General features: G+C 42.2%; 1 protein-coding gene across 1 annotated transcript in view; it reads left to right on the forward strand.

Annotated features, from left to right (window-relative positions):
• Positions 1 to 22,818, forward strand: part of LOC122544736 (uncharacterized) — a 43,402-nt gene extending 20,584 nt beyond the window's left edge. The window contains exons 3-7 of the mRNA XM_043684043.2: positions 1,753 to 1,826; positions 2,725 to 2,861; positions 3,445 to 3,578; positions 4,245 to 4,400; positions 21,427 to 22,818. Coding sequence (XP_043539978.2) covers positions 1,753 to 1,826; positions 2,725 to 2,861; positions 3,445 to 3,578; positions 4,245 to 4,400; positions 21,427 to 21,492 — 567 coding nt within the window. The 3' untranslated portion in view covers positions 21,493 to 22,818. The remainder of the gene's footprint in view (positions 1 to 1,752; positions 1,827 to 2,724; positions 2,862 to 3,444; positions 3,579 to 4,244; positions 4,401 to 21,426) is intronic.
• Positions 22,819 to 22,911: the final 93 nt, after the last annotated feature.

The raw sequence follows: 22,911 nt of genomic DNA on the forward strand, positions 1-22,911 counted from the left end.
GTTAAGCATCTCTACTTTCTGCGTAGACTGAGGAAAGCCCACATCCTGTCCACCATCCTCACCATATCCTAGAGAGGCTTTATTGAGAGTACCCTGAGCTGCTGCATTACTGCTTGATTTGGGAATTGCACTGTCAGATCGTAAGACCTTACAACAGATAGTGAGGGCAGCTGAGAAGATCATTGGAGTCTCTCTCCCCTCCATTATGGTCATTTACACCACACGCTGCATCTGAAAGGCTAAGCGTACTATGGAAGACCCCCCCCCCCCCCCCCCCCACTCAAACTCTTCTCCCTCCTGCCATCTGGCAGAAGATACCAGAGAATTCAGTCTCTCAGGGCCAGACTGTACCACAGTTTATTCTCCCAAGCCATCAGGCACCTTAACACTGTATATTCAGACTCTTTTCCATCTGAAAGTCTTTGCACAACTTTGAATTGCTGCTAGAAAAATATCTATTACTTATCATTCTTTTGTTACTCTGTAATTTGCATGTTCTGCACTTCTTATGCACTTTATGCCATCCTTTGTACAATTGTGTAGTTTGTGCTGTCCATCTAGCACCTTGGTCCTGGAGGAATGCTGTCTCATATTGACTGTTATCAGTTGTATATGGTAGAAATGACAAATAAAAACCTCCTCTACTCTAATTAACTATCAGCAGAAAGTAGCATCACAACTTTAGAAATGTCCTAGTCAAAGCCACACAGTTCATGTACTGGTAAAATTAAGATTCCAGTTTGTTACATATCTGATAACGAAGCATGGGATTGGAGCAGTTAATGGCAAAAACATGGTGTTTTGGCAATTGAATAAAGCAGTGCATTGCTTGAAGAAAGAGACATGCTGTCAAAGCTTTTCATTGTGCACTCATCAAGACAGATGCAAGAATGCCAAATTTCAAAGGGAACAATAATTTAAAGTATATGACAAAAGGGCAGTGATTGACTGGCAAGTCACTCTGGTTCATTGAGAATGGCCACGAAGAACACACTAATGATTAGTTATCCTCTCTGTTTTTATTCAATTGAATTGCGAGTGGCATGGTAGCTCAGTGGTTAGCACTGCTGCCTCACATCACCACGGTCCCGGGCTCGATTCCACCCTCAGGTGACTGTCTGTGTGGCGTTTGCACATTCTCCCAGTGTCTGTGTGGGTTTGCTCTGGTTTCCTCCCACAGTCCAAAGATGTGCATTTCAGGTGAATTGTCCATGCTAAATTGCCCATAGTGTTACGTGCATTAGTGAGAGGGAAATGGGTCTGGGTGGGTTACTCTTCGGAGGGTCAGTGTGGACTTGTTGGGCCAAAGGGCCTGTTTCCACACTGATTGAATCTAATGAAAATGTCTCAATTTCTCGACATACTGTTTGCAGAGGACTGGGTCCTGTGCATCATCACGCAGTATAATACGTTGTCCCCTTTGAAATGTGAAACTCTTGCTTCCTGTCCAATGAAAGCATAACAAAAAGCTTCAAAACCATATTTTTCCTTACAACAGTACTCACGTTCTGTACTGCAAAGCAGGGCATATTAGCATTTGGTAGCTAGATTGAAATATTGTGATAGTTGGATTTGGAAGTATTAATAATGTGTAGGGAAGAGGGTACAGTTATTGGTAACAACAGGGTATTTATAACAGGTATTTGGTATTGTTGGTGCAGTGAAAAAGTATAGGCTACAAACAACTGTTGGAGATATTTACTTTCTTTTCATTAAATCATACGTAAATGTTTTCTAAAATTTCTGTTGCAGCTGGCTGATGCTTACAGTTGTTCTACATGCTCCCTCCGTTCAGCATATAGGGGTTCTGAAGTTCTGCTTTTCAGGTAAGTCATTCACTTTCTGTGTTGGATGAAGAACCACCAAAGATCTTGTCCTTTTTAGCATCAAACTATGAAAATTATATTAGTGTTTCCATTTTATCGGTCCCAGCAAAATCAGCACCAAAAATGTGGAATTGTAAATGTTAAATTATCCAAACATGCTCAGAACTGATTGCACTGAAAATGTTGAGGTCAGGTAAATTGAACAATTAAAGTTAATTGCAATGGTAGTTCACCTGGAAGAGGATTTGGATACCAGTTTGAATTTAACAAGATGTGGCCACTTGAAGTTAAATAACTGCAAATGGAGAGAAGACATTGTTTCAGGTTTTATAATTTTTCAAAATAAAACTTGCAAATTTGTCAGCCTTTAATAATGCTGCAGAAAATAATCCAGTATATGAAAGAAAAAGGGAAATAAAGTCTAATGCGAAGTCAAGAGACTTGATCATCTGTCTGATGACTGGAAAAATGAATAGACTACTGTGAGTATGATTGCCACAGGCATTTCAGGAACACTCTCCAGATGTTAGAATTGTATTGTATGCGGATGTCATGTATGATCTCCTGCACTCTTGGAATTATCACTACTCAGAAACTTTTACATGCCCCTCCCCACAGAGAGAATGATTATTGTTGTCTCTTATATGTAAGGTTTTTGTCATTTGCTTATTATATGGATGCACAACTGACCAATTGATTTCACAAATAGTTGGAGTGCATTTTTGACATTCATGCTCACAGGAAGAGCTATCTTGTCATACAATATGTTGGTAGACAACTGCCTTAGCATATAACAGGAACCAAAGCTGTGAGTTTTCTGTTAAGATTGTGTCCAGTGTCTCAGAAGGTGGGTTTGATAGTTAATGATATGTGATGATTGTAATGTTTTCTCTTTAAGGCAAGGATCAGTCATCACTGAAACTAAATCTACCTTCAACTCGGATGCATCTGTAGACCAGGGCACAGTTGAACAACAGTTTACAGCTGCCATAAAGAATGGTACAATCAACAAACTACAGGTCAAAGATATAGAAGGTAAGGATATTTGTCAGGATGAGGAATGCTGGTGTGAGAGATGGGCATAACACTGATGTTGTAAGGCTTGTTTATTTGAAGCTGTGAATGGACTAGTGTTGTTTTGTGGATAAGCTGAAGAATGAAAGTGCAGAAAGGTGAATTTATTTATTTATTGTAGATCCCTCAGCAAAGGTCATAAACCAGGCTTCCAGGTTAGTCAGTTGGACAAGACACTTGAGTAGGCTTAACTTTGTGAACAGCACTGTGACTGTATTGGATGAAAGAAATCATGATAGGAATAAATGAAACACACAATTAAAATTAAATTAAGACACCATGATTCTAATTTCTTCAAACAGAAATGTAATGGCTTGTAGAACAGGGTCTACGGTGAAATATATACAAGGGACTATATTGAATCTTGATTATCAGGGAATAGGTTAGGTGACAGAAAAAAGATGAAACCTCATCTGGTTTGCAGCTATAGAGTGTGTATTGCAGAGTGGTAATTTCTCATTCTTGTATTTCTAATTTTCTGTAGAGTGAAATTGAAGTGTTGGAGAAAAGACACTTGCTATGTATTTATTTTAATTTTTTTTAGTGCAAGAGATAAAACCCAGCACAACCACAACGACCACAACTTCCCAGGCTCCAATTGTCCCTGGCTGGGGTATTGCTCTTCTGGTCCTTGTCTGCATCATTCTCCTGTTGATCATCATCATCATCCTTCTCATTGTAAGTCTCTAGTGTTTTTTGTATGGTTTGTGGCCACTGATTACTTCCTTCTCCCATTATTGTAGCAACAAGATTTGCTACCAGTCTAATGACACTCATCAACATTCTAGAGAGCATATAAAAATTGACCAGGGTGATTTGGTTCTCATTACCTCCAAAAGCTGAGCTTTCGTCTCTTTTTCTGCTCACTCACTGGAGTAAAAGGGAAATTGAAATAGGAACAAATCCAGTTTAACATGTTAAAAGGATGAAATATGAATGTGGCAATTCAGATGAAGTTGAAATCCAAAATATAATAGTTGGCATGCTTTTTCTATGCTGCTTAGGGTCCCTGTATTTGATGCCTCCTCAAAATTGATGTGTGGCCAAAGGAACATAAATTACTTCCAAGTTCAATCAATGATTTGCCTGCAGATCTTTTAAAAAAAGAATGTGTCTTTTGCTGTAGCGGGTTGACTTTAGTGATCTGTATCTCTGGAAAGAAATCTTGTGAAATCTAAATACAGATTTTATTTTTATTTTGGTTGTGTCAACATTTCAAAATTGATTATGGATTTTGTAAATTAAAGAATCTGGCCAACTTCTTTCAGATGAGCACATCCTTGTTTTGCTTGGTGGTGCTAACCCATTCTTCATTTCACAAACCTGTCTGCGTACTTTTTCTAGATAATCTACCTGTGTCGCCGCAGAAATCATGGGAAGTTTGAAATGTTTGGTTCTCGAGGATCATACTACCCAATGGCAGATCGGAGTGATTACCCACAATACATGACTCATAGCAGGTTCATAGCACCTAATGGCAAGCAGAACTCCTACAATCAGGTAATTTGATCAATGTGAAGGGAAGGTTGAATCCTCAAACTAGGGGAGACTTTGAGTAGGATATCAATGGCAGGATAGTTTTGATTAAACTTCTGTGGTGGGTGTTGAGCAGCTGTGTTCAAATATCTGCTTTTTTTCAAATATCTGAATTGAGTTGTAAACATATTACTAAACGAGCGTCTTATTTCAAAGTTAATCCGAAAGCTCTTGAAAAAAGATATGGTTGAAACCTTACTCTGTCAAAGTAGGAGTGTTAGGGAAGCTGGCTAAGCTTTCTCCTTATCCCAAACCCATATTTGCTAAACCAATCAAAACTCCACTGGCATGGTTTCATCTCTGACATCAACTAACTCAACACAGAGAGGGAGTGGAATATTCCTGGTCTATATGACTCAGTTATTTTGTCTTTAGAGCCACAACGATTGAGGGAGCAACTTGTGAAATGTTTAACGGGACACACCCTGGAGGAGGGAGCAGTAGGGTGTAACTGTGAGATAGAGGGGCATTCACTGTGCTCTGCCTGCTATAGGATTATGTTCACAGAGACTTGCAAATGTAGGTATTCTAAGGTTAATCTGATAAACTGAGTGAAGGGTGGCAGCTGATATCAGCCTGAGAATTGAAGGATAAAAGAAAAATGGCCACACAATTCTTGAAATATCAATGGTTTGAAATCAATACACTAACTGGGATCTCAAGGGAAAAACGGATTCATGAGAAATGCTTGTGGAGGTAAGTATGCCCTAATAATAGTGTCCTCGGGAGATAATACGCTGAAATATCTATTCCCTGACTTGGGTGCCTCCATGAACTGATTGCAAGGACTTTGCTTCAGGGAAATGTCTATGTGTAATGAACATTTCTCTTACAGATCAGATCTAAGACTAGCCAGGGGAATTGGTTCAGCTCAGTTGACTGGATCGTTGGTTTACAGAGCAGTGTGATGCCAATAGTGTGGGTTCAATTCCCATCACCAGATTCTCCTTCTCAACCTCTTCCCTTGACTGAAGTCTGATGGCCCTCAGGTTAAACCAGTTGCTTCTCTCTGATGAGAGAGCAGCTCCTATGGTCTGGTAAGACTATGGCAACACAACAAAAACATTATCCAGAGGCGATGGAAAGAGTAAATCATGAGAAAAGCAATAATCAGATGAGTAAGATAGAAACAAAATCAAATCTAAAAATATTTTGGAGACATGGGTAATCCAAGATGGAGGACAGGAAATATTTTTGGCTATAAGAGCTGCTCCTTTTTTTTGAGGTATTTTAGGTGTTGGAGATGATTTCCTCGAATTCCAGGAGCAGCACTTACTGTTTTATATGCTGTTGCATTGTTTTGGAACTTTGGAAAATAAAAAGTCAAAACAACAGCAGTTTAAAAGGGAGAAGAGCAGACAAAGGAAGTACATGGTGAGGACAGTGCAGGAGAGAGAGAGAGAGAGAACCTGCAGTTACTGCCTTTGCTGTTTGAATTCGTGTATCGCTGGACATCGGAGTGCATCTGGGAAAATTAACAAACAGTGAAATTCACAACTAATCTTGGAGGAACATGTTGGGCGAAGTTCACCGCACAGAATCAGATAAGTTAATCGTTGTTTTAAGTCTGTCCAAGAGAAAGGCTGCAGTAGTGAGTATAGTGGATTCTTTCTTGATTATATGTTTTTGGAGATAAGTCTCTTCATTAAACTTAAAATATAAGTCATAGCTATTAATTTAACCTGGGGCAGTGTTTGTAGAGGTATAAGACAGTGTTATTTCCTGGGTCTGTAGATGGTGAAGGAGCAAAAATGGCCTTTGCAGTGATATGTACTTCTTGTCAGATGTGGGAGTTTAAAGAGAGTTTAAGGGTTACTGCGGATTATATCTGCCATAAATGCTGTTGGATGCGAATCTTATCAGATCGAGTGGATCGGTTGGAGAGACAGATAGAAGTGATGAGGAATTTGCAACAGCAACAGTATGTGATGGATGGCAGTTATAGGAAGGGGGAATGTCTCAGATACAGTCACATAGATGGGTTAACTCCAGGAAGGGTAAGAGAGGTCGGCAGGAGTCTTTCGTGGATATACTCATTTCAAACAGGTATGCTGTTTTGGAAAATATAGGGGGTGATGGATTCTCAGGGGAACGGAGCACGAACAGCCAAGTTTCTGGTATTGAAACTGGCTCTAATGCAATGAGGGGTATGTCGGCTTCCAAGAGATCGATTATGTTAGGGGACTCTCTAGTTTGAGGTACAGACAGACGTTTCTGCGGCCAGCAGAGAAAAAGCAGAATGGTGTGTTGTTTCCCTGGTGCCAGGATCAAGGATGTCTCAGAGAGGGTGCAGAATGTTCTCACGGGAGAGAGGGGCCAGCAGGAGGTCATTGTCCACATTGGAACCAATGACATAGGAAGGGAAAAGGTTGAGACTCTGAAGGGAGACTACAGAGAGTTAGGCAGAAATTTAAAAAGGAGGTCCTCAAGGGTAGTAATATCTGGATTACTCCCAGTGCTATGAGCTAGTGAGGGCAGGAATCAAACAGTCAGGGCAGGCAGGGACAAGGTAGGACTAATAAATTAAACTGCATTTATTTCAATGTAAGGGGCCTAACAGGGAAGGCAGATGAACTCAGGACATGGTTAGGAGCATGGGACTGGGTATCATAGCAATTAGAGAAACATGGTTCAGGGATGGGCAGAACTGGCAGCTTAATATTCCAGGATACAAATACTACAGGAAGGATAGAAAGGAGGCATGAGAGGAGGGGGAAGTGGCATTTTTGATAAGGGATAGCATTACAGTTGTGCTGAGGGAGGATATTCCCGGAAATACATCCAGGGAAGTTATTTGGGTGGAACTGAGAAATAAGAAAGGGATGATCACCTTATTGGGATTGTATTATAGACCCCCCAATAGTCAGAGGGAAATTGAGAAACAAACTTGTAAGGAGATCTCAGCTATCTGTAAGAATAATAGGGTAGTTATGGTAGGGGATTTTAACTTTCCAAACATCGACTGGGATTGCCATAGTGTTAAAGGTTTAGATGGAGAGGAATTTCTTAAGTGTGTACAAGACAATTTTCTGATTCAGTATGTGGATGAACCTACGAGAGAAGGTGCAAAACTTGACCTACTCTTGGGAAATAAGGCAGGGCAGGTGACTGAGGTGTCAGTGGGGGAGCACTTTGGGGCCAGCAACCATAATTCTATTCATTTTAAAATAGTGATGGAAAAGGATAGACCAGATCTAAAAGTTGAAGTTCTAAATTGAGAAAGGCCAATTTTGACGGTATTAGGCAAGAACTTTCGAAAGCTGATTGGAGGCAGATGTTCGCAGGTAAAGGGACGGTTAGAAAATGGGAAGCCTTCAGAAATGAGATAACAAGAATCCAGAGAAAGTATCAGGGTGAAAGGGAAGGCTGGTAGGTATAGGGAATGCTGGATGACTAAAGAAATTGAGAGTTTGGTTAAGAAAAAGAAGGAAGCATATGTCCAGTATAGACAGGATAGATCGAGTGAATCCTTAGAAGAGTATAAAGAAAGTAAGAGCATACTTAAGAGGGAAATCAGGAGGGCAAAAAAGGGACATGAGATAGCTTTGGCAAATAGAATTAAGGAGAATCCAAAGGGTTTTTACAAATATATTAAGGACAAAAGGGTAACTAGGGAGAGAATAGGGCCCCTCAAGGATCAGCAAGGCAGCCTTTGTGTGGAGCCGCAGAAAATGGGGGAGATACTAAATGAGTATTTTGCATCAGTATTTACTGTGGAAAAGGATATGGAAGATATAGACTGTAGGGAAATAGATGGTGACATCTTGCAAAATGTCCAGGAGGAAGTGCTGGATGTCTTGAAACGGTTAAAAGTGGATAAAACCCCAGGACCTGATCAGGTGTACCCGAGAACTCTGTGGGAAGCTAGAGAAGTGATTGCTGGGCCTCTTGCTGAGATATTTGTATCATTGATAGTCACAGGTGAGGTGCCGGAAGACTGGAGGTTGGCAAACGTGGTGCCACTCTTTAAGAAGGGCGGTAAAGACAAGCCAGGGAACTATAGACCGGAGAGCCTGACCTCGGTGATGGGCAAGTTGTTGGAGGGAATCCTGAGGCACAGGGTGTACATGTATTTTGAAAGGCAAGGACTGATTCGGGATAGTCAACATGGCTTTGTGCGTGGGAAATCATGTCTCACAAACTTGATTGAGTTTTTTGAAGAAGTAACAAAGAAGATTGATGAGGCAGAGCAGTAGATGTGATCTATATGGACTTCAGTAAGGCGTTCAACAAGGTTCCCTATGGGAGACTGATTAGCAAGGTTAAATCTCATAGAATACAGGGAGAATTAACCATACAGAACTGGCTGAAAGGTAGAAGATGGAGGGTGGTCGTGGAGGATTGTTTTTTAGACTGGAGTGCCACAAGGATCGGTGTTGGGCCCTCTACTTTTTGTCATTTACATAAATGATTTGGATGCGAGCATAAGAGGTACAGTTAGTAAGTTTGTAGATGACACCAAAATTGGAGGTGTAGTGGTCAGCGAAGAGGGTTACCTCAGATTACAACAGGATCTGGACCAGATCGGCCAAAGGGCTGAGAAGTGGCAGATGGAGTTTAATTCAGGTAAACGCGAGGTGCTGCATTTTGGGAAAGCAAATCTTAGCAGGACTTATACACTTAATGGTAAGGTCCTCGGGAGTGTTGCTGAACAAAGAGACCTTGGAGTGCAGGTTCATAGCTCCTTGAAAGTGGAGTCACAGGTAGATGGGATAGTGAAGAAGGCGTTGGTATGCTTTCCTTTATTGGTCAGAGTATTGAGTACAGGAGTTGGGAGGTCATGTTGCGGCTGTACAGGACATTGGTTAGGCCACTGTTGGAATATTGCGTGCAATTCTGGTCTGCTTCCTATCGGAAAGATGTTGTGAAAGTTGAAAGGCTTCAGAAAAGATTTACAAGGATGTTGTCAGGGTTGGAGGATCTGAGCTACAGGGAGACGCTGAACAGGCCGGGGCTGTGTTCCCTGGAGCGTCGGCGGCTGAGGGGTGACCTTATAGAGGTTTATAAAATTATGAGGGGCATGGATAGGATAAATGGACAAAGTCTTTTCCCTGGGGTCGGGGAGTCCAGAACTAGAGGGCATGGGTTTAGTGTGAGAGGGGAAAGATATATAAAAGAGACCTAAGGGGCAACTTTTTCACACAGAGGGTGGTACGTGTATGGCATGAGCTGCCAGAGGATGTGGTGGAGGCTGGTACAATTGCAATATTTATGAGGCATTTGGATGGGTATATGAATAGGAAGGGTTTGGAGGGAAATGGGCCGGGTGCTGGCAGTTGGGAGTAGATTGGGTTGGGATATCTGGTCGGCATGGATAGGTTGGACCGAAGGGTCTGTTTCCATGCTGTACATCTCTATGATTCTATGACATTGATGTCGCTGGAATGGCCGGCATTTATAGCCAATTCTTAGTTACTTGCGAAGGAGATGCTGCCCCACAATGTTGGAAATCTTGACATAAAATAGATGGTAGTGGAAAAAGAAAACTATTGGTCACCTTACAAAAGGGTATTAATAGTTTATGTTGTAGGTGGCATCCTGGAGGAGAGGGTCGATGCAGACTCAATGAGCTGATTGACTTCTTTCTGCTCTGTAGGAATTCTATGATTCAATGTTGGGTCTCTGGAGTGCCACCGACATCCAACACCCTGCTAAACAACCATTGCTCAGTTTGTTCCCTATGAGTAAATGTGGGTAGGAGCCATACATTGCCAAGTTCAGCTAAGATCTCATCTGATATTGAAATCGATGATATACACCAAATATTGATCAGAAACTTTGGTTGGGTTTCCCACCTCCTGTAAACTAAGGGCAGGAAGAATTGTGATGTTCTTATTGGTGTCCTGGTTGAGTTCAGTTAGTTTAACACAGGTCAGAGATAGGATTTAAGGTTCATGGATCAATAGCAGTGCCTGAAGGGAGGAAAACTTTTGTTTGCACCTTTTCATTTAAAAGAAATCTTTCTTCAGGCCTATCATCAAAATTAACTTAGACCTTTGTTCTATGATTGTTGCCAAACCTCTGGAGATCAGTGGACAGTGGGCCATTTTGTAGAGGGTGAGCAGATTAAAATAATTTTCCAGCATCCTTAGATTACTTACAGTGTGGGAACAGGCCCTTCGGCCCAACAAGTCCACACAAACCCTCCAAAGAGCAACCGACCCAGACCCTTTCCCCTACATCTAACACTACGGGCAATTTAACACGGCCAATTCACCTAACCAGCATGTTTTTGGACTGTGGGAGGAAACCAGAGCACCTGGAGAAAACCCATGCAGACACGGGGAGAATGTGCAAACACATCACAGACAGTTGCCTGAGGCAGGAATTGAACCCGGGTCTCTGGCGCTGTGAGGCAGCAGTGCTAACCACTGTGCCACCCTATATCCAGCTAGTGAGATTGTTGTGTTAATGCTGGCTTGATTTCTCAGGCTGCTTCTGTTTGTTCAACAGGTTCCTCCACTGGGAGTCAGCTCCTGACTATATTGTTTGTGCTGCTCTCCTTTTCTGTTTACAGTCATAAGTTTTGATGAGCTCACCAGGGCACTTTAGCACCTGAATTTTGAGATTGTTCCAATTATTTGTTTACACTGACTAGGATGTTCTTATTTAGATCTGTGTAACTACACTTGTCTGTTTATGTTTTGCCAATGAGACCTGGCCAAACCTTGTGTCTGACATTTTGCTTCTCTTTAGTACCAAAAATGTATGAACAAGGAACAAGAATAACCACTTGGCTCTTCAAGCTTGCTTCATCATCCAATAAGATTATGACTAATTTGATTTTAACCTCAATGCATTCCTGCATTCTCCAATATCTTCCATCTCTTTGGCAATAAAGAATCAGTCTACCTGTGTCGTAAAATTATTTAAAGATTCTGTATCTTTTGAGAAAGGGAATTCCAAAGACTCTTATGCCGTGAGAGAATATTTTCCTCACTTCTGTCTTAAATGTGCGATTTCTTATTTTTAATCTATGACCCCTAGTTCTAGATTCTCCCACAAGAGGAAATGTCCTATCCATATATATCCTTATATCGATATAAGTCCCCTACGGATCTTGTTTATTTAAATTCAATCACTCTGAATCTTCTACCCTCATTAACCAATCTGCTCATTCCAGGTATTAGTCTAGTAAATCTTCTCTGAATTATTTTCAAAGCATTAACACCCTTATGTAATATCTGTGACCTGCAGTGTTCCCTCTAACATTTTTCTTCTGTGGACCACTGAGGTTTGGAACCAGAGAACAATACTGCGCTCTATGCTAACATATCGATTGTCATGCACAGCTTGGAGAGAATTTTGATGACTAGTCCTGTATCAGTACTCCAGATGCCAAATCACCAATGCACTGTATAACTGAAGCATAGCCTCCCTGCTCCTGCGCAATATCCCTTCGCAATAAAACATAACATTCTAATAGCTTTTCTGATTACTTGCTGTATCTGCACACTAACCTTCTGTGATTCATGCACTAGGACCCCTGGATCTCTCTGAATTTCCCAGCTCTGCAGCCTCTCACCATTCAGATAATATATTTCTTTTTTATTCTTTCTGTCAGAATGGACAATTTCACACTGCCCCAAATTCGTCCCACTTTATTTGCCAGATCTTTGCCCACTCACTTCACCTATCTACCTTTCTGGCTCCTTATGATCTATTCACAACTCACTTTCCTACCTATCTTTCTGTGATCAGCAAACTTAGCTCTGATACTCTTGGTACCTTTGTCTAGATCATGTGTATAAATTGTAAAATCTTGATCCTGCCTGTCTGAAAAAGACCCATTCATATCTACTCTCTGCTTCCTGTGAGCCAGTCAATCTTCTATTGGGGGTAACACATGATCTATAACCCTTGATATAGCACATTATCAAATAATCAATCTGGTACAGTACAGGACTAAATAACACAAAGAGGGAAGTTGCAGTTTGACCCTATACTGTAATGATGTCAAAGATTGATCATTACAATTGCCCCTTTCTTGGCTAAGGCTGATTCTGACAGAATGCCCCACGTTATAATATGTGAGAGTAAAGGTTCAAACATTATCCTATAACAGCCAGGAAGGAAAAGTGGCAAAAGTATAGACTCAAAATTGATCTATTATTCCTGCTGTTTTACTAAGCAGGAAACAGTCAGTGATGTAGGTTGGGAAATTAATGTGTAAATTTATGTGCGATAACAGTCATTAGTTTTGATAAGAATGAAAGATAAGAGTCGAAAAGTGTGGCGCTGGAAAAATATACCTGCAGGTCAGGCAGGAGAGTCAATGTTTCGGGCATAAACCCTTCGTCAGGAATTTGGAGGGGGAAGGGGGCTAAGACACAAATAGGGGGAGGGGTGAGGGTTGGGGGGAAGGTAGCTGGGAAGGGGATAGGTGGATGCAGGTGTGGGGGTAATTGTGAAAGATTGGTGGGGAGTTTGGAGTCAATAGGTAGGAAGGAAGATGGACAGGTCAAGAGAGTGGTGCCAAGTTGGAGGGTTGTGTGTGGGATGAAGTGGGGGAAGGGAGACTTGGAAACCAGTGAAGTCGATGTTAGTGCTGTGTGGTTGAAGGGTCCCAAGGCGGAAGATGAGGCGCTCTTCCTCCAGTTGTCAGGTGGCTTAGATTTGGCAGTGGAGGAGGCCCAGGACTTGCAAGTCCTTGGTGGAGTGGGAGGGGAAGTTGAAGTGTTCGACTACAGGGCAGTGGGGTTGCTTGGTGCATGCGTCCCAGAGATGTTCCCTGAAACGCTCCGTGGGTTAGGCATCCTCTCTCCCTGATGTAGAAGAGACCATCTTCCTTCCCACCCTATCCGCTCCACCCTCCCCACCAACCTATCAAAATGACCCCCCCCCCCGCCACCTGCATCCACCTACTGCCCTCCCAGCTACCTTTCCCACAGCCTCCCAGGTCCACCCCCTCTCAGCCCCCTTCCCCATCCACATTCCTGATGAAGGGTTTATGCCTAAAACATCAACTCTCCTGCTCCTCAGATGCTGCCTGCTCATCCAGTGCCACACTTTTCAAGTCTGACTCTCCAGCATCTGCAGTCCTCACGTTCCCCTAAAAGAGGAGAGGCCAGCTGAAGAATATCAGAATAATCACCAACTTCCTTTTCGTTGCAAATGTCTTGTCACCTCCCAATCTGCGTCCACCTTCCCCACAGTTCTATGAATTTGTTTAATCAGGTCTTGCCATTGCCATAAAACTAGGGACCTATCTAGCTGCAAATTATGGTATCTAAGACAGTGAAAGTGATATGCACCAAACTGCCATAGTTCTGCAAGATAATAAATGGATTGTTAAAGGATCAAGAATGAAAGGGCGCAGATTTAAAATGATTTTCAAAGGAAGCAAACGCAAGGTGAGAAAACCTTTTCATATAACACATGGTTCAAGTCTGGATTGCATTACCTGGAAGTGTGATGGAGGCAGGTTCAGTTGAGAGATTCAAAGGGGTTTGGATGATGATTTAAATAAAAACAATATGCAAGGGTATGGGAAAAAGACACTGTGTCATGGTGTTCATTTGGAGAGCTGGTACAGAGACAATGACCCAAATGGCCTGTTTCTGTGCCATTATGTTTTTGTGATTCTGTGATTTATTCTCTTTGAATTGGACTTTATTATTTGTAGCAATTGTTACCCCAGAGAATTTCCAGTGTTCAGTCTTTAAGCTAAAGCTGTATTCATGAGATTAGAGATTCAAACTGACCCATTTTATCTGAGTTGGAGAGTAACCTGTTAGCAGCTCTGTGCACCTGTGGCTGAAACTCTACCCTGCTACTACACCCTCTCTGATAATGATCTGCCTGGAATGTGCTTTCTGAATTCCAGCCTTTTCTCTCAGGATTATCTGATTAACACAGAAGCCACTTTATTCTAGTATATAGCTGTGACTAATGATTTCTAGAAAATATATTAATTACGCATTTTGTACGATTATTGTCAGGGGTGCTCATTGCATGAAAAGGGCTTGATGCTCTAGGAGAGAACCGTATGGTGAAAGATGGGAGGCCAAACAGGAAAGCACTGGATTAATTGATTCTGGAGGTTAAAAAGGTATCAATGAGAGTTTGGACAAAAGATGAACTGAGGCAAGGTTGGAGGTTGGTGATTTCATGGTATATAGGGGTGACATGGTGGTTTACTGGTTAGCAATGCTGCCCCACAGTGCCAGGAATCTGGGTTCAATCCACCCTTGGCTGGCTGTCCATGTGGAGTTTGCACATTCTCCCCGTGTCTGTGTTGGTTTCCTCCAGGTGTTCTGGGGGTCTCTTCCCACAGTCCAAAGATGTGCAAGTTAGGTGGCTTGGCCATGCTAAATTGCCCATAGTGTCCAGCAATGTGCAGGCTAGATGGATTAGCCATGGGAAATGCAGGGTACAGGGATAGGGTAGGGGGGTGAGTCTGGGTGGGATGCTCTTCAGAGGGTTGGTATGGACTTAATGGGCTGAATGCCTGTTTCCACACAGTAGGGATTATATGAAGTCACATGACACCAGATTATAGTTCAACAGGTTTACTTGAAATGACGAGCTTTCAGAGTACTGCTCCTTTGTCAGGTGAAGTCATGTGAAGAAGCAGTGCCCCGAGAACTTGCGACTTCAAATAAACTTGTTGGACTATAACCTGGTGTTGTCTGACCTCTGACTTTGTCCAACCCCATCCAACACCAGCACCTCCATTTCATGATTCTGTGAAACTAGGCATTCTATGCGACCCGGCTGGTAGCTTGCTGCAGAATTGAGTAGGATGCCTCATTTGCAAACTGTCAAGGAGCAGGTTGAAATTAGTAGCAAGGGTATGGTGTTTGTCACAGAATTAGGTGAAGTTGATAACTGACACAGACTCTTCTCTCCTTAAACAACTATTCACAAATAGGTTCTGCAGCATACAGTGGACTGATCAGCAAAATGATTATATACCTGTTTTCTCAGTTATTTAGTAGCTCCTTATTGTATGGTGGAATGTGTTGCAACTGGGTGAAGACAGGTTTCTACAATGGTGAAAATGAGGACTGCGATGCTGGAGATTAAAGTCGAGATTAGAGTGGTGCTGGAAATGCACAGCAGGTCAGGCAGCATCTGAAGAGCAGGAAAATCGACGTTTCAGACAGGAGGCCTTCATTAGGAATGAGGCTGGGAGCCTCGGGGGTGGAGAGATAAATGGGAGGGGGGTGGGGCTGGGGAGAAGGGAGTTGAGAGTGCAATAGGTGGATGGAGGAAGGGGTAAAGGTGATAAGTCGGAGAGGAGTGGATAGGTGGGACAGGTCATGAGGATGGTGCTGAGCTGGCAGGCTGGATGCCTACCTTGAAGAAGTTCTCCAGGTTTCTACAATGGTCTATTATTGCTCATTGTCTAGATTCAATCTGAAAAGGCCTACTTTAGATTAGATTTAGATTTAGATTAGATTACAGTGTGGAAACAGGCCCTTCGGCCCAACAAGTCCACACCGACCCGCCGGGGCGAAACCCACCCATACCCCTACATTTACCCCTTACCTAACACTACAGGCAATTTAGTATGGCCAATTCACCTGACCCTGCACATCTTTGGATGGTGGGAGGAAACCGGAGCACCCGGAGGAAACCCACGCAGACACGGGGAGAATGTGCAAACTCCACACAGTCAGTCGCCTGAGGCGGGAAATGAACCCGGGTTTCTGACGCTGTGAGGCAGCAGTGCTAACCACTGTGCTACCGTGCCGCCCACAAACACATACTTGTCTATGTGTTGAGTGACCCCAATAAACTCTGAAAAAAGTTGGGGAGGAGGGGTAATGGGAAGAAATGACAGGAAATAAAATTGCTGGAAATGCAACAGGCCAGAAGTTGAGCAATAGTGTTAACTTGAGAAGCCTTCAAATTTTTCTCATTGATTCAGAGGATATGGGCTTCACTGGCTGGGCCAACATTTATTGCTTAACCCGACTTGCCAAATGGAAGTTGGTAGTGAGCTGTTTGGTGTTAGCACACCCATAATGCTGTGAGGGAGGAAGGTCCAGGAATTCGACCAAGAGATACTGGAGAAACGATGGTATGTTTCAAAGTCAGGATGGTGTATGGCTTAGAGAAAACTTGTAGGTGATAGTAGTCTCACGCATCTGCTGCCCTTGACCTTCTCTATGGTAGAGATTGTGGGTTTGGAAGGTGTGCATTTTGTAGAAGGCTTGTGTTGCTGCAGTTGTACATCCGTAGTAAATGGAATGAATGTAACGGGGAGGGGGGGAGCTGAACATCTTAAATTGCTTTTTCTTAGATGGTATTCAGCTTGAGTGTTGTTGGGGCTGTATCCATCCAGGCAAGTCGGGAGTATCCCATCACACTCCTGACTTGGGCCTTGTGGATAGTGAACAGGTTTGGGGGATACGGAAGATTTTGGTAGGACTCCTTCATACCATACTTGGTTAAATGCAGCCTTGATGTCAACGGCAGCCACTCTGACCTCATCGCTGGAATTGAGCTCTTTGGTCTTGTTTGAATCAAGGTTGTAACGAGGTCAGGAGTTGAGTAATTTCTTGCTACTCAAGTATTGCTTAATAGCACTGTTGATCACTCCTTCCATTGCTTTACCAATGCTTGAGAATAAATTGATAGGGCAGGAGTTGGTTCGGTTGGATTTGTTCTACTTTTGTGTACAGGGCATAACTGGGCAATTTTCCACATTGCTGGGTAAATGCTAGTGGTGTAGCTGAATTGAAACAGCTGAAAAATGTGTTGCTGGAAAAGCACAGCAAGTCAGGCAGCATCCAAGGAGCAGGAGAATCGACGTTTCAGGCATAAGCCCTTCTTCAGGATTCTCCTGCTCCTTGGATGCTGCCTGACCTGCTGCGCTTTTCCAGCAACACATTTTTCAGCTCTGATCTCTAGCATCTGCAGTCCTCACTTTCTCCTAGTTGAATTGAAAAAGCTTGGCTAGGGCCTTGTTAATATTAAAAAATATGACAATAAAACTCTCTACTGTATTTTTAAGGCCCCTGTTACAAGGTTGTAACCTTTCCGCTTACTTCAAAATTAACCTTATAGTTTCTTCAAACGTGTTTTGTTTTGTGATTCAGGAAGGTTACGTAGACCTTCAAAAATGAAAGACAGGTTCGGGAGCAAAAGTCCTGTCCTGTGTTTGATGTGGGATTTGAGTAGAAATTTGCTTTTATAAGAGATGAATCATTCAAAGAGACTTAAAAACTTCTAAAACATTCATTCATGGAATGTGTGTATCATGGACTGGAGCAGCATTTATTGTCCATCCCTAATTGCCCAGAGGACAGTTGCTGTGGGTGTGGAGTCACATGTAGGCCAGACCAGGTCAGGATTTCTTGACAGATTTCCTTCTCTATAGGGATGTTAGTAAACCATATGGGTTTTCCTGACACTTGGCAATGATTTCATAGTCATCATTAAACTCATCATTACTATTGAATTCAAATTCACCATCTGTCATGGTGGGATTTAAACCCCAAGTCCCCACAACATTACCTGGGGTCTCTGGATTAATAGTTTACTGATAGTACCACTAGGCCATTGTCTACCCCAATGGTATGAAATGGTTTTGTGAATGTGGTATTTCTCACTCTCAACTGTGCATTAGTAACAGCTGTATTAGATCATTATAGTCCTTTCTCATTTTCATGAGTTCTGCTCATGTTGAATGCTGGCTGAGAGATTGTGGGCAGTTTGAGGGAGCATGAAGATATGAGTAAGGGGAATGAGTTGGTATTATATTGACATGGAGAATATGAGAGGCCATGGTGTGGTGAGAATGGGTGAGGAGTCAGATCTAGAAGCTTATTAAACAACAGATGAAGTTTCAGAGAAATGAAACAAACCTTCTACTCATAACATCTCTGCACTCACCCCCACATCTGGGTGGCAAAGTGGCTCAGTGGTTAGCACTATTGCCTTTCAGCACCACGGACCCAGGTTCGATTCCAGCCTTGGACAACTGTCTGTGTGTTTGCACATTCTCCCCGTATCTGTGTGAGTTTCCTTTGGGTGCTCCGGTTTCCTCCCACAGTCCAAAGATGTGCACGTCAGGTGAATTGCCATGCTAAATTACCCACAGTGTTAGGTGCATTAGTCAGAGGGAAATGGGTCTGGGTGGGTTACTCTTCAGAGGGGTCAGTGTGGACTTGTTGGGCCAAAGGGCCTGTTTCCACACTGTAGGGAATCTAATCTAATCTGTGGTGATTTATACTCTCCTTCTAGGATTGTTGGGCCCAATGTTACTTCTCAACCACTGGACTAAAAATCATACTTTTAATGCACTCAGGAAATTTCCCAACTTGAACTATCCACCTTGGTAATGAAGGTCTGACTAAATAGACAAAAGTAGGGACTGCAGATGCTGGAAATCAGAGTTTAGATTAGAGTGGTGCTGGAAAAGCACAGCAGGTCAGGCAGCATCCGAGGAGCAAGAAAATTGACGTTTCGGGCAAAAGCCTGAATTTCGGGCAAATTCCTGATGAAGGGCTTTTGCCCGAAATGTCAATTTTCCTACTCCTCGGATGCTGCCTGACCTGCTGTGCTTTTCCAGCACCACTCTAATCTAGATTTGACTAAATGTCAATCTTGGCTTAGTGACAGCACTGTGATCTGAATCGGAATGTTGTGAATTCAAGTCCCAGTTTAAACAATCTAGTTAACACTGCAGCCAGTACTATTTCATATTAGATGGTAAACTGAGTCCCTTTTCTTTTCAAGTCGTCATTAAGCTTCCTAATTTATGGGGTCACTTCACAGGTGTCCATGAAGGATTTTAAAAAATAAAAGACTATACTAATCCACGAAGATGTATTAATAGTAACATTAGCATCTTTGCTGATGATACAAAGCTGGGTGGCAGGGTGAAATGTGAGGAGACTGTTAGGAGATTACAGGGTGACCTGGACAGGTTAGGGGAGTGGACAGATGCATGGTTATCACTTTGGTGGCAAGAACAGGAAGGCAGACTACTACATAAATGGAGTCAGGTTAGATAAGGGGGCAGTACAGAGAGATCTGGGTGTTCTTGTATACCAGTCAATGAAGACAAGCGTGCAGACACAGCAGGTAGTGAAGAAGGCTAATAGCATGCTGGCCTTCATAACAAGAGGGATTGAGTGTAGAAGCAAAGAGGTTCTTCTGCACCTGTACAGGGCCCTGGTGAGACCGCACCTGGAATATTGTGTGCAGTTCTGGTCTCCAAATTTGAGGAAAGACATTCTGGCTATTGAGGGAGTGCAGCGTAGGTTCACGAGGTCAATTCCTGGAATGGCAGGACTATCTTATGTTGAAAGATTGGAGTGACTGGGCTTGTATACCCTTGAGTCTAGAAGACTGAGAAGGGATCTGATTGAGACGTATAAGATTATTAAAGGATTGGACACTCTGGAGACAGGAAACATGTTTCCGCTGATGGGTGAGTGCCGAACCAGAGGACACAGCTTAAAAATAAGGGGTAGGCCATTTAGGACAGAGATGTGGAGAAACTTCTTCACCCAGAGAGTGGTGGGTGTGTGGAATGCTCTGCCCCAGAGGGCAGTGGAGGCCCAGTCTCTGGGTTCGTTTAAGAAAGAGTTGGATTTTGCAAGGTTTGTGAAGGTTTGTAGCTCAGGTTGAGGTTTAGGGTGTAGGTTTGATATCCAGACGTTTCATTACTGGCTAGGTAACATCAGCAGTGGCGACCTCCAAGTGAAGCGAAGCTGTTGTCTCCTGCTTTCTATTCATATCTTTCTCCTAGATGGGGTTCCTGGGGTTTGTGGTGATGTCATTTCCTGTTCATTTTCTGAGGGGTTGATAGATGGCATCTAGATCTAAGTGCTTGTTTATGGCGTTGTGGTATTCCTGATTCGTATTCCTGAAACGTCGATGTTCCTGCCTCTCGGATGCTGCCTGACCTGCTGTGCTTTTCCAGCACCACTCTAATCTAGATTCACAGATGCTTGCCTAATCTACAAAAGCCACTTCCGATGAACAAATTAACAAGTTTTGATTCTGATTCTGTTATGTTTTAAACCTAAATGAAAATCTTCCAGTTTTTTTTAATGCTGAAGATCACGTCATCATTTTTGGAATAATTCTTTCAAGGGATTTGCCAGACAACACAGAAGACTAGTGAGATTCAGTAATGCTTCAAGAAAGATTTCACTAATTAGAGGCCGAAGTACAGAGATACTTAATGACCTCTCCAGTGGAAAATTCTTCAGAAGCATTTGAGAGCAGATGCCATGGAGTAGAAGTATCCCTCTGGTGTGCAAAATAGTCTGATGTATCAAAGTGCTTCTCTATAGAAACTGCTAATTATTCTTCAATTGGCCTTGCTGTTTGTTGCTAGGTTACTAGGCAAAAATCTGATCCTACCAGGAGGATACAACAGAGGTTTGTATGAGTGAAGCTCAATCTTAATGCTATCTCTCACTAATCTTCTATTTTTCTTATTGCACCTGACTCTTCCATTTCCCCTGTACTATTAAATGCAGTTGCTACCACGTTGTGATGCCACTTGTGTGCAAAAGTGAAACTGGTCAGTTTTTAAATCAAACTTACCACAAGCTAAGGATGTTCATGGCTCCACAACCTGTTTCTGTGCCTGTTTCACAACTTCAGTAGCCATGGAAAATGTGCAGATATTCTCACTTTAAGGAGATAATGTGTAATAGAGAAAGCAGGAAACAGACTTTAAAAAAACCAAGTTATGTTTCAGGCAGCCAGGGAAGCCACAGGGCATGTACAATACATTATATATTGAGCAGGTGAGACCAGTTTTCTCCAAATGCTATCCCTCAGATCTGAAAGTGTGTTTTGAACCCGAGGACACAATATTTAGCTGTGATGTTGCTGGGAAGTGTATATCCTGTCAAAATTATTTACTGAGGAAGAAGTAACAGAGGAATGGGAAAAAAATGAACTGGTGTGTATTAAAAGGGTTTTGCCATAACTTGCAGTCCTCCTGAGACTGTTTCTTTATGAAGGTTACTGTTGTACATTAATAATTCTTGACTTTTTTTGTTCCTTTTTTTAGGTATCTGGGAATGGCACAAACATGTATTCGTATACCAACCATGCTGCAGAGTCAGATAACTTGTGAACACATCTGAAGGAAGATTTCATGTAGAAAGCTGCCTCTGATTCAAACTCAAAATGGGGCAATTATGAAACTAAATTTTAACTCTTCTGTCATTTTTTTTAAAGAAAAAAAAATCGAAGAAATGTTCTTTCAGGGAAAATGTTGGATCTCCTCCACTTGCCAATACTGACTGCAGGTTATGTGGAACGATAAAAGAAATGAAGGGACTTATAATGCATGATGAATTCACTGTGCCTGCATACAACTAAACATTCAAAGTTGTTTTAGGAGATAGGTCAATTTTGCTTGGGATGAGTTAGTATGGAACAACCATTAGTGTTGCACATAAGATGGCCAAATCAAAGGTGTGGGGGGGTAGGGGGGAGAATCTAATTCTATTGTCATGAATATTCAAAGTCCAACATACAAATTAGGTGCCAGAGTAGGCCATTTTGCCCTTCAAGCCTCGCCTATCATTCAATAAAGTTCATGACTGATCTGATTGTGGCCTTATATTCATACTTACATGTATCCCTGTTAATTTGCAACTTCCTTGTTAGTTGTGAATAGCTCTATACAAGAACCAGTGTGGGGGAGGAGGGATCCTGTGGGCTGTGGTGTAAAACAGGAATAGCTAGTGCCTAGCAGGCTGTGGCATTGTATAATTCCCTTACTGGTAGGACCCTTTATTTTCCAATCACATAAGCATTATTGAAAATTTACATTTTTACTGGTTAAGACAAATTTAATCTGAGAAAACTGTATGACAAATGAACATGAGCACATTGCTTTGAAGATGCAATAGTTTCTGAAGTTTGGATTAGTTTGGTGAAGCATGAGGAGACAGCAATTGTTGCTAAACTAATAGCAATCTTTTTACTGATTCTGAAATGATGATCTTGTGTTAAATACAAACACTGCTTGGTAGTAATGGTTAAAGTTAAATATGCTGTTTAAGGGGCCCTCTTCTACCACTGCATCTTCAACTAAAAGTCCACCCATGTTGCCATCCATGATGCTGGAATGGAAGGATGTACAGCATCCAAATACCTTTCAAGTCTATTGAATTTTGGTTTGGAGTTAATAGCTGATTTCTCATCAGCTCCACATGTAAACCCCACAGGCAGATTATTCTTCCTGTTACTCAGTGAACAGGAAAGAAGCATTCTATTGTCACATATTCACATTCTGCTTATCTCCCAATATTAATTCATGCATAGTATGCCAAATCATATCTAAATATGTAAACAATTATTTATGGTCAGAGTCACAGCAGTAAATTTCCATTACATGGAAGAGAATCTCTTTGCCCCGTTGCCTGCACTCCCTCACTATTGCCGAAATCCCTTCAGCCTCTTTTTTGAACAAAGACAAACAAAAAGACAGGAAGTGTTTGTATTTAACACAAGATCATCATTTCAGAATCAGTAAAAAGATTGC

The sequence above is a fragment of the Chiloscyllium plagiosum genome, unplaced genomic scaffold (genome assembly GCF_037043375.1).
Source record: "Chiloscyllium plagiosum isolate Xiang-an unplaced genomic scaffold, Cpla_swu_hap1 HiC_scaffold_50, whole genome shotgun sequence".
NCBI classification, from domain to species: domain Eukaryota; kingdom Metazoa; phylum Chordata; class Chondrichthyes; order Orectolobiformes; family Hemiscylliidae; genus Chiloscyllium; species Chiloscyllium plagiosum.